Source organism: Cornus florida, unplaced genomic scaffold (genome assembly GCF_030987335.1).
Source record: "Cornus florida cultivar Cherokee Brave unplaced genomic scaffold, ASM3098733v1 CherokeeBrave_3.0.0_Hap2_Chr04, whole genome shotgun sequence".
NCBI lineage: Eukaryota > Viridiplantae > Streptophyta > Magnoliopsida > Cornales > Cornaceae > Cornus > Cornus florida.
The window spans coordinates 41082735-41102786 of NW_026775574.1; the positions used below are offsets into that span (position 1 = coordinate 41082735).

At 39.2% G+C, this 20052-nt stretch overlaps 1 protein-coding gene across 1 annotated transcript in view; it reads right to left on the bottom strand.

Moving 5' to 3' along the window:
* The window catches only part of LOC132303192 (cyclin-dependent kinase E-1-like), a 97943-nt gene that overhangs the window by 48373 nt on the left and 29518 nt on the right, over positions 1-20052 (bottom strand). Inside the window, exons 11-13 of the mRNA XM_059800352.1 lie at positions 4200-4247; positions 3788-3820; positions 3497-3605 (exon numbers count right to left, since the gene is read on the bottom strand). Coding sequence (XP_059656335.1) covers positions 3497-3605; positions 3788-3820; positions 4200-4247 — 190 coding nt within the window. The remainder of the gene's footprint in view (positions 1-3496; positions 3606-3787; positions 3821-4199; positions 4248-20052) is intronic.

A 20052-nucleotide genomic window follows, 5' to 3' on the forward strand; every position in this document is an offset into this window, starting at 1 on the left:
ATCAAAACTCAGTTTAGATGCCCGATTTGTGTTCTACGTTCTGATAATGCTAAGGAATATTCTTCAGCCCCCTTTGATACATATTTTAGTGATAAAGGAATTATTCATCAAAATTCATGTGTTTATACTCCTCAACAAAATGGAGTTGCAGAACGTAAGAATCGGCACCTATTGGAAGTAACTCGTGCTCTTTTGTTTCACATGCGTGTGCCTAAACGTTTTTGAGGTGATGTTCTTCTTACTGCGTGTCATCTTATTAACCATATGCCGTCCTCTGTATTAGATGGCAAATCTCCACATTCTATTTTATTTCCTGATTCTCCCTCCTTATTTTCTCTTACTCCTAAAGTTTTTGGATGTGTATGTTATGTCCACAATCTTGGTCCTGGTTTTGATAAACTAGACCCACGTGCCACAAAATGTGTATTTCTTGGATACTCTCTTTCTCAAAAAGGTTATCGCTGCTATAGTCCTGTTTCTCAACGGTACTTTATTAGCGCTGATGTAACTTTTTGTGAGTCCACCCCATATTTTTTAGATACTAATTCACTTCCTGATATCACTCCTAAGTCGCCTCTTCCTGAGGTTCCTCTTCCCTCACTCTCTCTTCAACCTAGCTCTCATTCGACTGCCCCATTACAGGTCTACACTTGAAGGCCAAAGCCGTCTGCTATCATGCCTCCTCAGTCTTCTTCAGAGTCTTTGGATCCAACACCATCCACTGTGTCTGATTCCTTGCCTATTGCACTTCGTAAAGGTACTCGATCTTGTGTCACTAATCATCCCATTGCCCATTATGTCTCTTATAATTCCTTATCGCCATCCTTCTCATGTTTTTCATCTCGGTTGTCTACCACATTTGTTCCTAAGACTATACAGGCTCCTTTGTCTGATTCGGGCTAGAGGAAAGCAATACAAGATGAAATGGATGCTTTGCATCAAAATGGCACGTGGGATCTTGTTCCATTACCTCCAGGTGCCAAACCTGTTGGTTGTCAATGGGTATATATTGTGAAGTATCTTCCAGATGGTTCCGTTGAACATTTAAAAGCACGTCTTGTTGCCAAAGGTTATACCCAGACTTGTGGTGTTGACTATGATGAGACGTTTGCCCCCGTTGCTAAGATTTCTTCTATTCGTGTTTTGATTTCTCTTGCTGCTAATCAACATTGGCCTCTGTTTCAGTTAGACGTTAAAAATGCCTTTTTGCATGGTGACTTAGCAGAAGAGGTTTATATGGAGCAACTACCAGAGTATGTTGCTCAAGGGGAGTATCGTCACACTATTTGTCGCCTTAAAAGGGCCCTGTATGGATTGAAACAATCTCCACAGGCTTGGTTTGAAAAATTCTCTGAGGCGGCATTAAAATTTGGTCTTATCAGATGCCAGACCGATCATTCGGTATTTCACCAGCGCACTAAAGCTGGCTTCATTTTTCTTGTGGTGTATATAAATGATATTGTGATCACAGGTGATGATTCTGAAGGCATTGCTAAGTTGAAGTTGTTTCTGCAACATCGATTCCACACTAAAAACTTGGGTAAACTTAGGTATTTCATAGGTATTGAAGTTGCTAGATCTAAGAAGGGTATAAGTTTATCTCAACGAAAATATGTGTTGGACTTATTATAAGAAACAAGTATGTTGGGTGGTCGTCCGGTTGATGCTCCTATGAATTCAAATACAAAACTTGTGTCTGATGCGGGTGATCTATTTAATGACCCGGGCAGATTTCGTCGCCTTGGTGGGAAATTAATTTATCTCACTATAACTCGACCTGATATTTCATATGCAGTTAGCGTTGTAAGTCAGTTCATGGGAGCTCCTAGAATGCCACTTTGGATTGTTGTTCTTCGGATTATCCGATATCTCAAGCAAGCTCCAAGTTTTGGGTTACTATATAAATCAAATGGTCATCTCAGGGTGGAAGGTTTTACAGATGTTGACTGGGCTGATTCTCTTTCAGATAGGATATTTACTACAAGCTACTGCACATTTGTAGGAGGAAATCTTGTTACATGGAGAAATAAAAAGCAAACAGTGGTAGCTCGATCTAGTGCTGAAGTTGAGTACAGGGCAATGGCCCATACCACTAGTGAGTTAACATGGATACAACATTTTCTAAAAGAACTTGGGTTGACAGTTGAAGCTCCGACTCCATTATTCTGTGATAAATTGATAATCAAGCAGCAGTTCACATTATATTAAATCCTGTGTCTCATGAGAGGACCAAACATATTGAAGTTGATTGTCAATTCATTCGAGAAAAAATATTACGTGGGAGCATCTCTACTCCATTCGTAAAGTCTGAAGATCAATTAGCTGATATGTTTATCAAAGCATTGGGTCATAACCGGTTAAGGACTATCTGTTCCAAGCTGGGATTATTTGATATATATTCTTCAGCTTGAGGGGGAGTGTTAGAATGTTTATATATATATATATATATATATATATATACTTATGTTAGGTCATTATGTAATTACATATAGTTGGTAGGGCCCTTATGTTATTAGGTTAGTCTTGTATCTTTATATAAGCCTATGTAGGCTTAGGGTTTAAGTGATATATGAAATACACAGATGTCTGCACACTCTCTCTCTCTATCTCATGATTTTGAACAAATACAAACCACCAAAAGTCTAGGATGGGACAGTTGCCCATATTAGAGAAAGTATCCCACCTATAAACAGTAAACATTATATTGATCAATTTTAGACTTGACGAACCTCATATAGACTATGTGAAAGAGACAAACTCACTGTCATTGTTTATCTTTTATTGGAATCACCTCACTTACGGGAGGGAAAATAAAAAACTCACTTTTCAGAAAATTATACACGAGGTTGATGTCTGCAAGGAATCTTTGAGCTATGTTACATGGACTTTTCAAAAGTAGGTTTAGTACCCGTGTCGGATACACATTACACAGACATGGGTATGGGATATGTGTCCAACACTTTGGTTGGATAGGAACCTAAAAATGATGTCGTATAATCCAATTTCATTTTATTATTGTTTTAAAATGACTAAAACGCCTATATTGGACACCGTGTTATATAATTATTTTTGCTTAGAAAATAGAATAAAAATATTAAATAATATGAATATTTGACAATGTCCCTGTATCCTTTTGTTTTTGAATTTGACACGTCTAACACTATACATACCTGCACCTGACACACATACTCGAGTCCATGTAACATAGGCTTTGAGGGTAGGAAGTAGAGAAAGTAATCATTTGATACCATGTTTAAGGGAATAAGATGATAAGTTGAAATGCATCACAAAATTTATTATTTTGAGCTATTAGGTCAAAACAAAGTCCATTGCATCATGGTCAAGAAATTGGAAAATATCTCTGCAAGCAATCATACTAATTACTAAAGAATATAATATCATCCAAAAACACAGGCATGCCCAAGAACTTTAGTTCAAATTTATGCAGCTTTAGATTAATACAACAAACAAGAAGTTCCGAATCATGTAGGTTTACCGGTTGAGAAGGTTGAAGGCTAGTCGTTCCCTCAAAATCTGTGGTCGTGTCCACTGGTCGAGTAGGATAATTCACAACTTTCTCTCCAGGTTGGGAAGGTACCAAGGCACTGAGCATTGATGTTACATTTACCTAGTCAAAAAGAAGGAAATATGGACGAAATACATGCTTCCCCATGAAATCTACTAGGAGATCATTTTCTTTTCTATTGTCATGTAATTTGCACCATCAAAGGAACAAAATTCAATTAAATATAGATCAATAAAACAAATAAAAGGATGAAACACTTACTTACGTCCTGGTATAGGTTCCATCCGAAAATACCTAGGAAGCAAAAAATTGAGATGCTTAAAACAAGTTAATGATTTAATAAATCCACGAAGATAGTAGATTAAAATATTTATTGCCATATAAATTGCATGACTATTAGAAAATGTCAAACTAGAAACAGTTAAAAAAAGGCAAGCAATGTTATAGCTTTTCTCAATAAAATTCCAAAGTAGGCATAATTCTATGTTTCACACCTTATGTAATAACTACAGGTGTAATGTGCTTATATATTAAGGACCTCTTCATTGAATATAATGTTTATGAAATCTGAAATTCATATTATATAGCTCACCACATATTTTCATCAACAAGTTAATGAGAAGCTACATAAATAGTTACCAAAAAGGAGAAAGGTAAAAGAAGGATTTCATACTCATGTTCAAGAGCTTGTGCTGCTGTTATTCGCTTTCGAGGATCGTATCTGCAAATAAGATAAGCCTTAAATTGTTAAAGAAAAGGAATATATATATATATATATATATATATATATTTGTTTACAATTATAGAATGAGGGAAACAAAAATTTAGCCACAAAACTAACGGTTTAGAGAACTTGGAACAATTTATAAGAACATAAAAGTAAACCAAAAAAGATAAAAACACACAGAGAAGAGATTACCAATTCAGGCTTATTTGGATTTATTACAGGATCTTTCACACAATTGAAAACCAAAAATCAAGGTCAAATTGTTCTGGAATAACATCTAAAAGTTTTCCAGTGGGTGCTATTACAGATACAAAAATATATAAATAAATCTTTCTATGTTTAATTTTATAATTTAATAAAAAATAGAAATAAGAAAGGCAACTCACTGGTTGAGGGGGTAAACTTGAGCCCAACCCAAGGTACAAAATTCTCAACCCAAGCTCGAACCCAACTAGGCATTTCTTTCTAAACATGAGTTTAGGTTTGGGTTGGGCTTGGGTTCCTGATATTTCAATAAAAATACTATATAGTGGACTTGCCATTAGACAATAGTATTCGTCCAGATTTCCATGTGAATTATTTGTCACCTGTTAGAATGTATTTTACATATATATATATATATATATATATAGTACTAGTAGTAGTAGTAGGTATTTCACTAAAGGGCGATACAGTCATTTGGCTGTAATAGTAATTGTATATTCACATACGTGACAGAAGAAATAAGATTGACTCACAAAATTCCCCAAAAGCTTTATTTCTTATTTTCTTTTCTGTAAACCCTAAATCCAACATCACCTAACCGAGGCATCTTTGAGACTCCTATTTTGTTAGCTTGTGTTCTGACAGGAGTTACATCTTCAGTAACAGTACTAGTTTTCCCATCATTTCAGCCACTATGAATTGTATTAGATTTGGGATAATTTTTAGCATTAGAGTAATGTTTCTCATCCTGACCTTTTAACGTGATAGTATCAGCTTAACTCTCCAAAAGAGAGTTCTTCTCTAACTCGAATGCATGAGCAACATTTTATTGGTCTTTACTTTTGGAGAAGAGGCAAAAATAGATTAAATTAGGATTTCATCTAATTTGGTTTATTTTGCTTATTTTTATTCTTATTTTGGTAATGTTGTTAATTTTAAGGATATTTCAGTATTTTATTGTTTTAGGGTTTCTTAAGATTTAAGTTTTGGATTATTGGCTCAATACCAAACCTCCACAACCACTTATTGTGGAGGAGGGTGATATTGTGTCGCTTTGGGGAGGAGAGAGTGGGGGGTGGGGTTCAGCTGTGGTGTCTTTACCTGGAGGTGTTTGGAAAGACATTCGGAAGGGATGGAATGAGTTTTCTAAGCATATCAGATTCAAGAGTTCATGATGGTAGGGAGATTCGGTTTTGGGAGGATGTGTGGTGTGGAGACCGCACGTTAGCATGTTCCTTCCCTAGACTGTTTAGGATTGCGGTGGATAGGCATGCCTTGGTGGCTGAATGTTATCGTCTTGATAGCGGGAGACCGGTTTGGGATGTGCTTTTTCAGCGATCTTTTCAGGATTGGGAGATGGACTAGGAAGCACGGACACTCCAAAATGGGCGAAGAATCCATGTCCGACACGTGTCGGACACGGACACGCGTCGGACACGCCAAAAAACGTGTCTGGAATTTTTTTATTTTTTTTAATTTTCGGACACGGCTGGGACACGGCTCGGACACGCCACGGACACGGCTCAGACAGCTCGGACACGGCTCGGACACGGCTCAAACAGCTCGGACACGGCTCGGACACACTTTTCTGGAATTTTTTTTTTAAATTTTTAATGCTGATATGTTCTATTTTTTGTTTTGTACTACTCTAAAGATGCTGATATATATATATACTAACCTAAAGATGCCACAATTCGCCGTGTCCGTGTCCTAAAGATGCTGATATATATATATACTAACATATCAGTGATATATATATATATTCCAACCTAAACATATCAGTGTTTTTTTTTTAAATTATTAATGCTGATATATGTATATATACTATTCGCCGTGTCCGTGTCCTAATTTTTTTGGATTTGCCGTGTCGCCGTGTCCGTGTCGTGTCGTATCCGTGTCCCGTATCCGTGTCCGTGCTTCTTAGGAGATGGATAATGTGTTTGGTTTTTTAGAGTTGATGTATAGCCGGGTGATCCAGGGAGGAGGTAGGGATTCTCTTGTTTGGATTTCTTTTCCTAGGGGAATGTTTAGTGTGAGATCTTTTTTCAGATGCCTTGTGGACTCGGATCGGGTGGTATTCCCTTGGAAGGTTGTGTGGCGCACTAAGGCGCCATTGAAAGTGGCCTTTTTTGCTTGGATGGTTGTGTGGCGTAAAATTTTGACACTGGATAATTTGAGAAGGAGAAAGCTTATCACGGTGAATTGGTGTTGCATGTGTAAGTGCACTAGCGAGTCGGATGATCATCTTCTATTGCATTGTCCAGTGGCGGTTGATTAATGGAACCTTTTGCTAGGTTTATTTGGAGTTTGTTGGGTCATGCCTAGATCTACGAGAAGCCTGATGGGCACCTGGAGATGGAGTTGGGTGGAAGCACAGGCTCAAGGGTTCTGGAGGATGGCGCCTTTATGTCTTTGGTGGTGTTTGTGGAGGGAGCGGAATAGAAGATCCTTGGAAGGAGAGGAATCTTCCATCAGTGTTTTGAAATCTTCTGTTATTAGCTCTCTTTGTTTTTAGGGTTTAGGCAGACTCTGCTCTTCTGCTAAGGAGACAGTTGAGTTTTTGTCTTCCCTGGGGCCTTAAGATACCCAGGTTTTTGTGGTTTTGTTAGGGACGTGTTTCCCTTTTGAACACTTTTTTAATGAATTGCTTATTTATCAAAAAAAAAAATTAAAAAATTAAAAAATAAAAGTTTTGGATTATTGGAATATTATTGTGATTCAAATTCTTCTTGTTATCCTCTCTCCACTGTTCTTGCTCTCCTTCAACTTCAATCTATCAAGTTTATCTTTTCAATGTCTTCTAACCCCCTTCATATGTCTTCTCACCTCCTTCTAGTCATATCTCATCTCCTTCCTTCCCATCCCCTTCTTTCTTTCTAATTTTACTATTACGGGCATTTTCTATTGACACAATGATATAGGACTATTGTACAATATTGTATGAGTTGTCACACGTATACAGTTAGTATTGTATGAGTTGTCACCTACCCCTCATTACCAAATATAAAATTACCATGTATAGGGTTTTCTTGTTCTCCACTCACCTACTCCTGTAGCTTCTCCTATATAAACACCATTGTATTATTGTATTATTGTATTACTGACTCAATAACATATAAGTTTTTATATACTCTCTTTTACTCTCTCTCTCTCAACATGGTATCAAAGCATAAATCGATCCCTCTTTAAATTTTTTTTTTTTTTAGTCTTATGTAGACTCCGATCTTGATTCCATCTCGGCTTTCTCTCAATCTCGTCTCGGCAATCTCTACTCGATGATCTCAATTCTCGTCTCAGCAATCTCTCTCGAAGTCCTCCTCAGCTCTCTCCTCGATAATTTCTCTCGAGTTCATCTCGGATAGATCTTGGTTCTCTTATCTCGGCTCCTCTCGCTACTATATCTTATTTGTTCAACAGCTCTTGTAATGGATACTAAGGAATCTCATCTTCTTCGGTCAATCACCAGCACTAAACTGGTAAAGCGTGAGCGTGCAAATCAACCCTTTCCTCCACTGCTAATATCGTTACTTCAAGTAATGTATGTCTCTATGCTTCATCTTCTACACCTTAGATCATTAATTCAGGGGCATCCAATCACATGACAGGTAACCCATCTCTTCTTTCAGATATTTCTCATGTTTTCTCACCATTGGTTGTTACTATAGCAAATAGTGCCAAATCACCTATTCATGGAATTGGTACCTTCCGCACTTCGGGTCTCACTTTTTCATCAGTTTTATATATCCCTCAATTTTCATTCAATTTATTGTCAGTTCGTAAAATCATATCAGATTAAAATTGCTCAGTTACTTTTTCGCCTTCCCGTTGTGTCTTTCAGGATCTCAAGAAGAAGAAGACGATTGGTGGGGGTTTGGAGAAGGATGGTCTTTACTACTTCCAACCAACTACTATTCCGACAACTCTACCTTCCACCTTCTTCAACTTACCAGTGGCATTGCCGCCTTGGACATCCCTCTTCAAATAGTCTTCGAGCCTTGGTCCCTTCTTTAGTTGATTTTTCTAAGTTTAATTGTACTACTTGCGAACTTAGTAAACATCATTGGGCTACTTTTAAGTCTCGTTTTGATAAAAGTTTAAAACTTTTTGAGTTAATACATTCAGATGTTTGGGGACTAGCTCATACTACTGGTTTATTTAGTGCTCGTTATTTTGTGTCACTTATTGATGATTATTCATGTTCAACTTGGGTTATATTCTTAAAGATAGATCTCAAGTATTCTCTATTTTTCAATCCTTTTATACTAAAATTCAAGATCAGTTTAATGCAAAATTACTTGTTCTTAGAACTGACAATGCTTTTGAATATAAACTTAATGTTTTTCAAAAGTTTCTTGAGTCGAGGGGCATTATCCGTCAAACATCTTGTGTTGATACCCCTGAACAAAATGGAGTTACTGAACGGAAGAATGGCCCACTCCTAGCTATCATTCGTGCCTTTAACAATTCAAATGCATGTTCCAAAACATTTTTGGGCAGATGCAGTTCTGGTTGCTGCTTATCTTTTAAACCGAATACCTTCTAGAGTCCTTTAAGGAAAATCACCCTTCCAAATGATGTTTTCTAACAAAAATCCTTTTTCCATTCCTCCAAAGGTGTTTGGGTGTGTCTGTTTTGTTCATAATCTAAGCTCGGGACGAGACAAACTTGGTCCTTTGTGCTGACAAATGTATTTTCTTAGGTTATTCTCGCACTCAAAAGGGATATAAATGTTACAGTCCAACTCTTCGTAAACATTTTGTGTGCAGATGTAACTTTCTTTGAGGATGTTCCTTATTATTCTCTGGAAGGCAGTCGCCTAGAGGATTCTGTTCTTCAAGAGTCTGTTCTTCCAACTCCAGTTTTTTATTCTGACATCCCACCAGCTCTTCGTGTCTATGCTCGTCGCCGGAAAAGAGTAGTTAATCATGTTCCAACGACTGAAGTAGTAAACCCAGCCTTGCCACTTCCACCAGTCGCTTCAACGCTTGGAGATTCTTCCGTCTCTCCAAACTCTGATCTTGATCAACCTATTGCTGTTCGGAAAGGTAAAGGTCTTGTACCAATCACCCTATCTCTAATTTTGTATCGTATAATAAATTGTCCTCCTCCTTTCAAGCTTTTTCTTTGTCATTATCCTCTATTCCTCTTCTTAAGTCCTACAGGAAGGCACTTTCTCATCCAGGGTCGAGGAAAGTAATGGAAGAAAAAATAAACACTTTAAAATTGGATCATACCTGGGACCTTATTCCTAAGCTTGCTAATACTCAGGTTGTTGGTTGTCATTGGGTTTTTACTGTTAAACAGAAGCCTGATGGTAGTGTTGACCTCTCAAAGCTCGACTTGTTGCTAAAGGCTACACTCAGACTTACGGCCTTGATTATACTGAGACGTTCTCTCCTGTGGCCAAACTGAATTCTGTTCATGTGATAATCTCTCTTGCAGCCATAATTGTTAAAGGCTCAAGGCGCACTAAAGCGCCAAATGCCTTCTGGAGCCTAAGCACAAGGCGCAATACAAGGCATGAGCCTGATAAAAGTAAGGCGTGTGTATATAATAATGCATATTTAAACATATATTATTATATATATTCATAATCAAGCAGTAATTGCAATTAATGTAAGAAGTGAACCATAAATTTATGAATTTTGTCAAATATTTCAGAAAGTTAAATAATAAGATATATGATATAGAACCTTTTAATTTACTAGTCATCAAATAAAAAAGAAAATGATATGAATAATTGATTAAAAAATACAAGGCGCGCCCTTTTTTTTGCCTCCAGCCTACTAAAAAGTGTGAGCCTGGGGGCTTTAAGTGAGCCTGATTGAAGGGGTCTGGCCCGTAGTAGGTTAAGGCGCTCTAGCTGAGCCTTGACGAACCTGGGGCTTTTATGGAGCCTAGGTGCGCCTTTAACAACTACGCTTGCAACTAATCTAGCACGGCCACTTCATCAACTTGATGTTAAAAATGTCTTTCTGCACAATGACCTTAATGAGACGGTCTATATGACTCAACCACTTGGGTTTGAGTATAAAGCGGAGTGTGTGTGTGATCTCAAGAAGTCTATCTATGGCCTCAAACAGTCCCCTCATGCATGGTTTGATAAGTTTAGTATAGCTCATGGTATGACCAGAAGCTAAGCTGACCACTCTCTCTTTTTTAAGAAAACGAAATGTGGAATTGTGATTCTTGTGGTGTATGTAGATGATATTGTTATCGCTGGCAGTGACAAAGATGGGATACAAGTTCTAATCCACAACTTGAGTTCTAGCTTCCATACTAAGGATTTGGGCAAACTTTCATATTTTCTAGGAATTGAGGTGGCTCGGTCGAAGCAAGGCATTAGTCTTTCTCAGCGGAAGTATACTCTTGATCTATTACAGGATACTGGGTATCTTGGTTCGAAACCTGTAGCTACACCCATGGAGACTAATGTAAAACTTAAGGTAGATGATGGTGACCTACTCGATGATCCAGAGACGTATTGAAGAATTGCAGGTAAACTTATTTACCTCACAATCACTCGTCAGACATCTCCTATGCTGTAATGTTTCCGATTTTCGTCATTTTCTATTTTCTGGAGTTTTCTTGACTTATCAAGATCATTTTCGTTTTGCCTCGTTTTGCGTGTCGAACACCGTGGAGTGTGCCGAATGTATTCAGAATGTTGGTTGGAGCATTCCCTTGGGTTTTGGAAATGAATTGCTTGCCATTTCGGAGGGTCCAGGTGGGACCCACTGCAGGGGTTGTTAAGTACGGGGGTTGTGTCTTAAGTTCATTGCATTTCATGCACTATTACTTTTGCGCATAGTTTCATGATTGTATAGTAGATTGTGTTTAATTTGTGCATATATATATATATATGTTACTAAAAGGAAGATATTTATTCTCTTGGGGGACCCACTTGTGCATATGCATTATCAGCCACTAAATCTCACTCTCTTTCAGGCTGGCTCTCTCTTCCTCTCATTCTTTTCTTTTTTTTCTTTTTTCTTTTTTACAAAACTTCAAGCCTAGATCTCTCTCATTGCACTTAGAATTTGATATTGCCATAAAAGGCAAAGTTAATGAGCGCGTTGAGGCCTACGTTTTGATTGGAGCAAAGTTTAATTTGGCCACCAATTGGGATTTCGAATTTTGGGTTCAATTTGGGGCTTTTTCTTCTAATTGAGGTAGGGGCATAGTTGTTAAAGGCTCAAGGCGCACAAAAGCGCAAATGCCTCCTGAAGCCTGAGGCGCAAGGCGAGGCGCGTGCCCGACTGAAGCAAGGCGCACGTTGAAAAAAAAAAAAAAAAACAACAAAACCCACCCAATAAAGTATTAAAGATGCAATAGTATATATAAAGATGCAAAAGTCAACTAAATGAATTACTTAAGTTCAATATTCAATATAAATATGCCAAAACCAAGTAAATCACATGGATATGATGGATGTGCTATTATTATTTTTAAGTCAAATCAAATCTAATTTTCATTAAGCATTTAGGAAAAAAAAAAAAAAATCTAATTTTCATTAAGCACGAATTAAGCTTGATGATTATGAAAAAAAAAAAAAAAAAAAGAATCATATTTTTATTCGTATTGATGAAGAATATCATGGAAATAAATCGACGATTCAATCTCTAAAATTCAGTATGATAAAATATATTTACTTCAAAAATTGGGGTTGATGTAGAAAAAATGCATTATAATGTTACTGCATTTTGCTGTCATTATTAACAATTCAAAGTGTCTACTTGCATTAATCTTATTGTTACCTGTTCATGCAGAAGGTTATGTATGATGAGAAAGATCAAATTTTGACTTCACCTTAAAGTCCAACATCTTTCTGATACCCAATTATTGAATATAGTGCAACAAAAGTTTAAAATACATCCACATGCACAAAATTGTATATACAAAATGCAAACAACGATCTTTTTATTGCCACGTTATATGAAATAAAGAACAGTACATAACAAATACAGACAACTGAAAAAAAAAAAAAACAAAACAAAACAAAACAAAAGACAATCTAAATAAGGACTAAATAGGTCGGCATCCGATCGATTTGGCAACGACTCCAACTCTACAAACAAACTGAAGTCTTTCAAAATTTATAAATTTTCTTATTTATTTATTTATTAATTTGATAAAAATAAAATAATAAAATAAAAAGAAGAGCTGCCAGACAGTCCAGAGTCCAGACTCGAGAAAAAAAATAAAATAATAAAATAAAGATAAATAAAAAAATAAAAAGAAGAAAAATAAAAAATATTTTCTGCCAAACTCGACTCGGCCGAGAGAGCCGAGAGAAGAAAAGAAGAAGAAGAAAAAAAAAAAGAAGAAAAGAAGAAAAAAAAAAATCTGCAAAGTCGCAGAAGAGAGAAGAAGAAGAAGCAAATCTGAGAAGAGGACGAGAGAAGAAGAAGAGAAGAAGAAGAGAGAGAAGGAGAAGTTGGAGAACTTACCGGCAGAGTCGCAGACGCAGATCCGACTTCCGAGACCGAGAGTCCAAGTCGTCGCTGCCTCTGTCTTCTTTCCTTTGCTTTTTGTTCTCTTTTTTTTTATTTTTTTTTTTTATGTTGTAACAATGTAACTTGTAGGTTTTCTATTCAATTAACTAATAAAATAATAAAATATAAATAATAATAATATAACAATACACAAAAAAATAAACAAACAGAACCAAACCAATTAAAAAATTGCATTTTCAAGCAGGCGCGCCTTTAGCGCGCGTGTAGCCTGGCGCCTGTATTGGAAAGGCGCACGCCTTCTTTAACCCCCGTGCCTTAAGTCACTAAAGGCGCTGAGATGGCGCCTAGAGGCGCCTTTGACAATTATGGGTAGGGGTGTTCTAACCCATACTTTCTTTGATTCTAGTGAATTTTTCCCCTTAAATTTGCTCTCAAAGATGTTTAATTTCAGTATTTAACTTATGGTACTTAGGGTTTTATGTGATAAATTGGTTTATGTGATTATTTGGCCAAAATTCTTGTTCTTTATGTTAATGTGATAAAATACCTTCAAAGTGTGCTATGATATGTCCAACGTGTTTAAATTGTTCATTTGAAAGCATAATGCATAAGTATGTGGTTAGTAATTGATGACTTATGTGAAATTTCATTGTTAGCACAGTAATTATGAAGCATGAGGCATTCATTGGAAAAGAAAAAGGGGAAAAGTGTTTTTAAAACAAATGAAATTGTTTTGGGAAAATGTTTTCGAAAAGTGTTTGCGAAAACTGGACGCCTAGGAGTCGCCTAGTGGTCTATGGCGTTAGTGTGGTCTAGAGGGGACTAGGGAGAGACCCTAGCATGGTTGAGCTACCTAGGCTGGATACGACGCTTTAAAGTTGCCATGTGGTCGTGGATAGTTAGCCAATCCTCCTCTAGTGACGCGGAGTTGCCATGGGTCGGATTGCACTAATGGTTTAAAAGGGTGAAACGGTATTGTTTGGGAAATGGGAAGCCACATTGCATGACATTGCATTTCATTGGCATATGTTGTGCATTTGGTGGTCGGATGACTGATATACATTCTTGTTATAGTAGTTGTTTTACTTACTTCCTGAGGTATGATTTCGTTCACTTGCACTCTATTCTTTGTGTGGATTCACGGGGTCATAAGAGGTATGTCTTAGACACTTCCTACTGAGCGGTTGGCTCACCCCATTTTATTATTAACATTTTTCAGGGCACGGGAAGGAAGTAGCGGATGATGATCCACCACAGGCTTGACGGGACTTGATGTTATTTTGCCGTCTTTTGTATATTGAACTCATTTATTTGTAAAGTTTCAATATGGAGATGTACTCGTTTTGTAAAGCATAACCATGTATTGTAACTACAATTTTTTACAGAACTTTGATGTAACTTGTAACTATGTTGACATCCTCATATAGAATGGGATTATGATGGGTTGCCTTTAGGAAATTATTAGTGTATGTGATTGTGGATTGTTGTGTATGATTGCTGTGAATTCGGGACAAGTTACATAGCAGGGTTGGCTCACAACGAGCCCAGTTTTCTTGTGTTCCAGCTGCAGTTGCAGCATTCCAGGGTCTGTCGGCCGGCTGACAAGGGGTGTCAGCCGACCGACAGTGCATTTTTGGGCTAGACAGAGAGTTGGGGTGTGAGTTGGGTTGTTTCGGCCAGCCGACAAACCCTGTCAGCTGACCGAATCCCTCCCTCCAGCCGGCCGACAATAGATGTTCAGTCGGCTGAGAGATCATTTTCTGGAAGTCCTGAGAGGTTGCAGTCTTGGTCATCGATTCGGCCGGCCAACCCTATAGGTCAGCCGACCGATCCTGTGGTGTCAACAGGCCGATATAAGGCTGCCAGCCAGCTTCAATCACCTCCTTTCACTTGCAAGTTGTGTTTCTCCTGTAATGTTGAAAGTTGAGATGTTGTGGACCTTTGGGACGAGGTCTAAGGTTTGCAGTGACATAGATAAGGACGGTAGTACCTTTAGTTGACCTCGGGTTCGGGTAAGGACCCGGCTAACGGTTCGGACCCTTGGGTTCGGATCGTTACATATGCAGTCAATGTTGTGAGCCAGTTCATGACCAGTCCTCGGGTACCTCCCGAGTACCTCACATGGAGGCAGTTGTACGCATCTTGAAGTATCTCAAGGGTGCTCCGGGACGTGGTCTGCTTTATCGATCTTTTAGACATCTTCGGATTGAGGGATATACAGATGCAAATTGGGCCAGTTCTTCTGATCGATGGTCCACTACAGGTTACTGCACCTTTATAGGAGGAAATCTAGTAACTTGGAGGAGTAAGAAACAATCAGTTGTGGTTCGTTCCAGTGCTGAAGCAGAGTATCTTGCCATGGCACACACTACATGTGAACTTACTTGGTTGAAAACTCTTTTACAAGAACTTGGGATTTCAGTCCAGCACCCAATTCCTCTCCATTGTGATAATCACGCAACTATTCATATTGCTAGCAATCCAGTCTATCATGAGAGGACTAAACACATTGAAATAGATTGCCATTTCATTCGATCTAAAGTTGACTAGAATGAGATTGTTACACCTTTTGTTCCTTCTGGTAGACAGCTGGCAAACATCTTCACTAAGGTGCTTCCCAAGAACTCTATTGATTCCATATGTAGCAAGCTGGGAGTTACTGACATTTACTCTCCAGCTTGAGGGGGAGTGTTGTACAGTATTGTATGAGTTGTCACACGTGTACAATTAGTATTGTATGAGTTGTCACCTACCCCTCATTACCATATATAGAATTATTGTTCTCCACTCACCTACTCTTGTAGCTTCTCCTATATACACACCATTGTATTATTGTATTACTGACTCAATAACATATAAGTTTTCATATATTCTTTTTCACTCTCTCTCTCTCAACAACCAATTAAGATTGCTCTAATACCACTTGATGTATAACACAAAGGGCTCTGATACCAATTGATGCATGTATAAGAAGAAAAAATTAACCAAATCCTGTTTGGATTGGTTTTCAAACGCGGTTTTGGCTTTTGGAGCCCAAAAGCCATTTGTGGAGCTGTTTGGATTGTGTAGGGGAAGAGATTTTAGCGTTTGAAAGCTCTTCCCGCCGAAGCTGATACCCACCAGCTTTTTGGAAACACTCTTCCTCGGGAAACACGGGAAGCCGTTACTCGAGTTGATCGAAAAAATTTAATTCCTATAATGCCCTTTGTTCTATGAGTAAACAATTCTTTGTTCCAAGCCTATCCCAAATAAAACCCCCAAATTTCATGATTTGTTTCTTCTTGGTTTTCTGCTCATGTTCTCTTAAGATTTCTCTGATTTTTCAACTTCATAACTTTCCTCTTGTTGACAACGGCAACAAGAGGTAGAGATAAGGACGTTTGAGCCACTGAGAGCACAGTTAACCACCACATCAGAGGGACTTCATACACTGGGAAGTGGATGATTAACGGAAGAGAGAACTTGGTAGACATGGCAATGGACACAGCACCAGCTGCAATCAACACATTTCAGAGAGAGAATACAAGTAATACTGCTGGACGACACCATTCTTTTCATTGTTTTAGGGTTGGGTATTGGTCAGAATCTTACCTTGCCTGGTCCCAGTAGAAACTTGTTTGGAATCTGTGAGGTGAGTCACAGAAATGCATGCATCATTGTTCACATGTATATAGGTGGGGACTCTATGGAGCCCACTGGCGGCCTCCACCAAGGATGAAAAACCATCCCATATTTGAGCGACTCGTGATTTTTTTCATGGTTTGTGTTGTTCTTCAATTTTGGGTATGAACAACTGAAAACACAATATTATCAGTTGCTGTTGTGATATTTTACCTAATGATTTGTCCCAGAAGCAATATATATGTATGTAGTACGTATGTATTGTAGCAACAACAACTGATAATATGTATAATAGGAAGTTTGGAAAACATAAGCCCTCAAAATATAAATGGTAGATGCTGCGTATTGGGTTACTTTAAAATATTCTTTCAGTTGATCTTCTGTTGTGATGTATCAGATTAGTATAGTTTTTGTTAGATGGTATTGTAGGTTGCTGGATTAGCCTATTAATGACCAAGCTTGCTCCATGGAATTTCATTCCTATGTGCATTTATCTTTGGATCTCTTAGCAATCTTGCCCTCTACAATGAGTAGTAATACTGAAGGTTGAAAGTTGGGGTCTTCCATGTGCTAGATGACACACTGAGCTGCCATTTTCTAATTTTCTGGAATATACAGAGGATTACCATGTTAATAGAACTCACTAATCTGGGATTGTCACCACAAAATATATATATATATATATATATATATATATATTATTAAGATTGAAATTCAACAATAGCATATTGTGCTGCTTTAATAGCTTTGTAGATGGTATATTTCGCAACTTGAACAATTTTACTTGGTGGTACATGGAAAATTGTTCTTTTATATGACCTTTTTATATATTTTTAGTTTCGTGATAAATAATGAAAGTGAAGTTGAGAACGAGATACATATTAGATTTCAATCAATGAGGATTATTTGGAAAGTGAAAGCAGGCGAAGAGGTAAAAATCAAGACTATGGATCTTCAGAGGATCAAAAATGTGGTAGAGATGTGGCCGGAGTCTACTGCTCCGACTAGTCACCGGAGTCATTAATTCCGGTGAAATCCTCTGCTATTTTTTCTTTCTTTCGTTCTTTTTCTCTGTTGATCTTGTTGGTTTGCAATCCTGTGGTTCTGTTCATGAAAGCGCTTGATAGTCAGAGTTTGTCTTACTTGGAGGTGGCTCGTCTTCCACGCCTGGATCTGAAAGGGGAGGTGGAACGGATTCCTTCTCCTAGTGATCTAGTGTTTAGGGTGGACAACCTCAGTACCTCCTCTCGAGAACGTGTTCTTAGAGCTTGCCTGGTTGGGAGATTTGACAGAGAGGTGGGGTCTTTCGAGGAAATTGAAGATTGGGCCACGAAGGCTTGGTTGATCTCGGGAGGGGTTAGGGTTAACTCTCTGCCGGATGGGCTTTTGCTGTTCCGGTTCCCGTCAGTTTTGGAGGCTCAGAAGGTTCTGGATTGGGGCAAGAAATCTTGGGGTGAGGCACAGCTTTTCATCGACCTTTGGTACTAAAGAGTTGGTTGCTATGGGTTGAGGTTGAGGGATAACCACCGGCGTGTTATTGTGTATGGATTGCCGCTGCATCTTTGGTGCCAAAAGTTGTTTGTTGCCATTGGAGATTTGTGTGGAGGATTCCGGGACGTGGAGGCATTTAAGATAAGCGATACGGAAAGAATTGTGATCACTGTGGCTGATGGCTGTGTGATCCCAAAGAGCTTTGTTGTGGAGGATGGACGGTGGGCTTTCAGAATTTCGCTATCTGAAGAAATCGCTCCGTTCTTGGTCCCGCTGACTAAAACCAGTTCCGTAAAGGGTGCCGTGCTTCCACCGGCGGCATCGGCTGGAGTTTCCCATCCGTCGCACAGGTCTGGTTGTGCGAATGGATTCTCACCGGTGATCCAAAAGGAAGCGGTACAGGCCAACCGGTCTCAAGATCAGGGACGGGTGAGTCGTCACGCGCCTAAGGCGAGTGGAAGAGGAAAGAATGCTGTCGGGACACGTGGTTAGAGGAGGAATGAGGTCCATTGTGAGTGGAAGACAGCTCCTCCACCACGTGTTGTGGCACGTGAGCCTCGGGATTTTTTGAAAGTTAATTATGTTAGGCCAGACGAGATTGGGCCTTTTCAGCGTAGGGATCGTATGGTGGGCTTGAACGTGGTTGGGCAGGCTACACATGAGAGGGGTGGGTTTGGGCCTGGGTCATCATTTGGGATGGGGCAATACCCCAAACCAGTCAAGAGGGATGGACGCCTTAAGTTCTCTGGGCCTATTTCTACTGGGCCTGTTCAGAACAAGTTAAGAAAGGCTAAAGATAGGGTGGTTCGATGGGGCCCAAACCATCGCCTATCAATTTCTTTGCATGGTGGGCAGCCCAAATCATTTTCAGAAGAGGTTCAAAGCTCGGTGGTTAAGGATCACCATTCGGACACGTCACAGAGAAAGTCAGAGGTGCGTGTTTGGTCGAAGAAGGATAAGATGAATTGGGCAAAGATGAGTTTGAGCAAGACGAAGGGGACCGGATCTTGTCCGAAGACTTTCCGACATGGAACGTGCTGTCAAAACCTGATCTCGGGCAATAGGTTCGAGCTTCTTCAGTCTGAATCCTTGGGGGATGATGAGAATGGTGTCTGCGCTCTTATGAAAGAAGACGGCTTTTCTTCGAAGAAATCCAGTAAGAGATGGTCCAGAAATGAAAAACAGAAATGGGTTGCCAACAAGGTTCCCCATTCGTGTCTAGGTATGTCCGATTCATCTCATGCTCAGAACTCTATGGCTGTTCCTCTCTCTACTCCTACTCCTTCTAGCATAATGTTGAGAAGCAAAAGGGGGAAGGTTTTCGGTGGGAGACAGCAAATGTTATCGCCTGTCATTGAGATGGGCTCGATGGATGTGGTGAGCTCTACGTTTGGTTCTGACTCTGGATCTGTTGGGCCGTCAGAGAGGGATGGGACGGTTTGTTTGTCCGACGACAAGGAAGTTGACCATTTTTGTGGTGGGATTGCTGAAACATGTTCGGAGGCTTCCTTCTCCTCTAGGACTTCAGGGAAGGAGATGGGTAGGCCGGCTGAGCCCCTGTTGGGTGGTATGGATGGGCTGTGTTCTTCTTTGAAAGGTGGTCCAGTGCATTGCGTGAAGGGTTCTGTGCCTGAGTTGGTGACTGGTTGTGTGGGCAAAGACATCAGAATCTCTCTCAGTGATGAATTTGCCAATCTTTTGGTGAAGGAGCTGCAAAAGCATAGAGCCTCTCATGAAAACCAAACTGCTGATTGCAACCCGAATTTTTCCATTCAGGAAGGCATGTTAGATTATGGGGATGATTGGATGTCTCATGCTGAGGAGGAAATGGAGGCCAAGGGAGGTGAGAATGATGGATGCAGGGTGGAACGGGGTAACTCTCTTGATCTGATTTTGTGGGAAAAGGAAGGTCATGCTAGTTTGGGGGTGGTGGATCCCTTGGTTGTCGTTAATCCAGAGGATTTGGGTAGTATGGTCTGTAGGCAGAGAGGTGAGGATACTGGTAAGGATTGGGTTATGGCTAATAT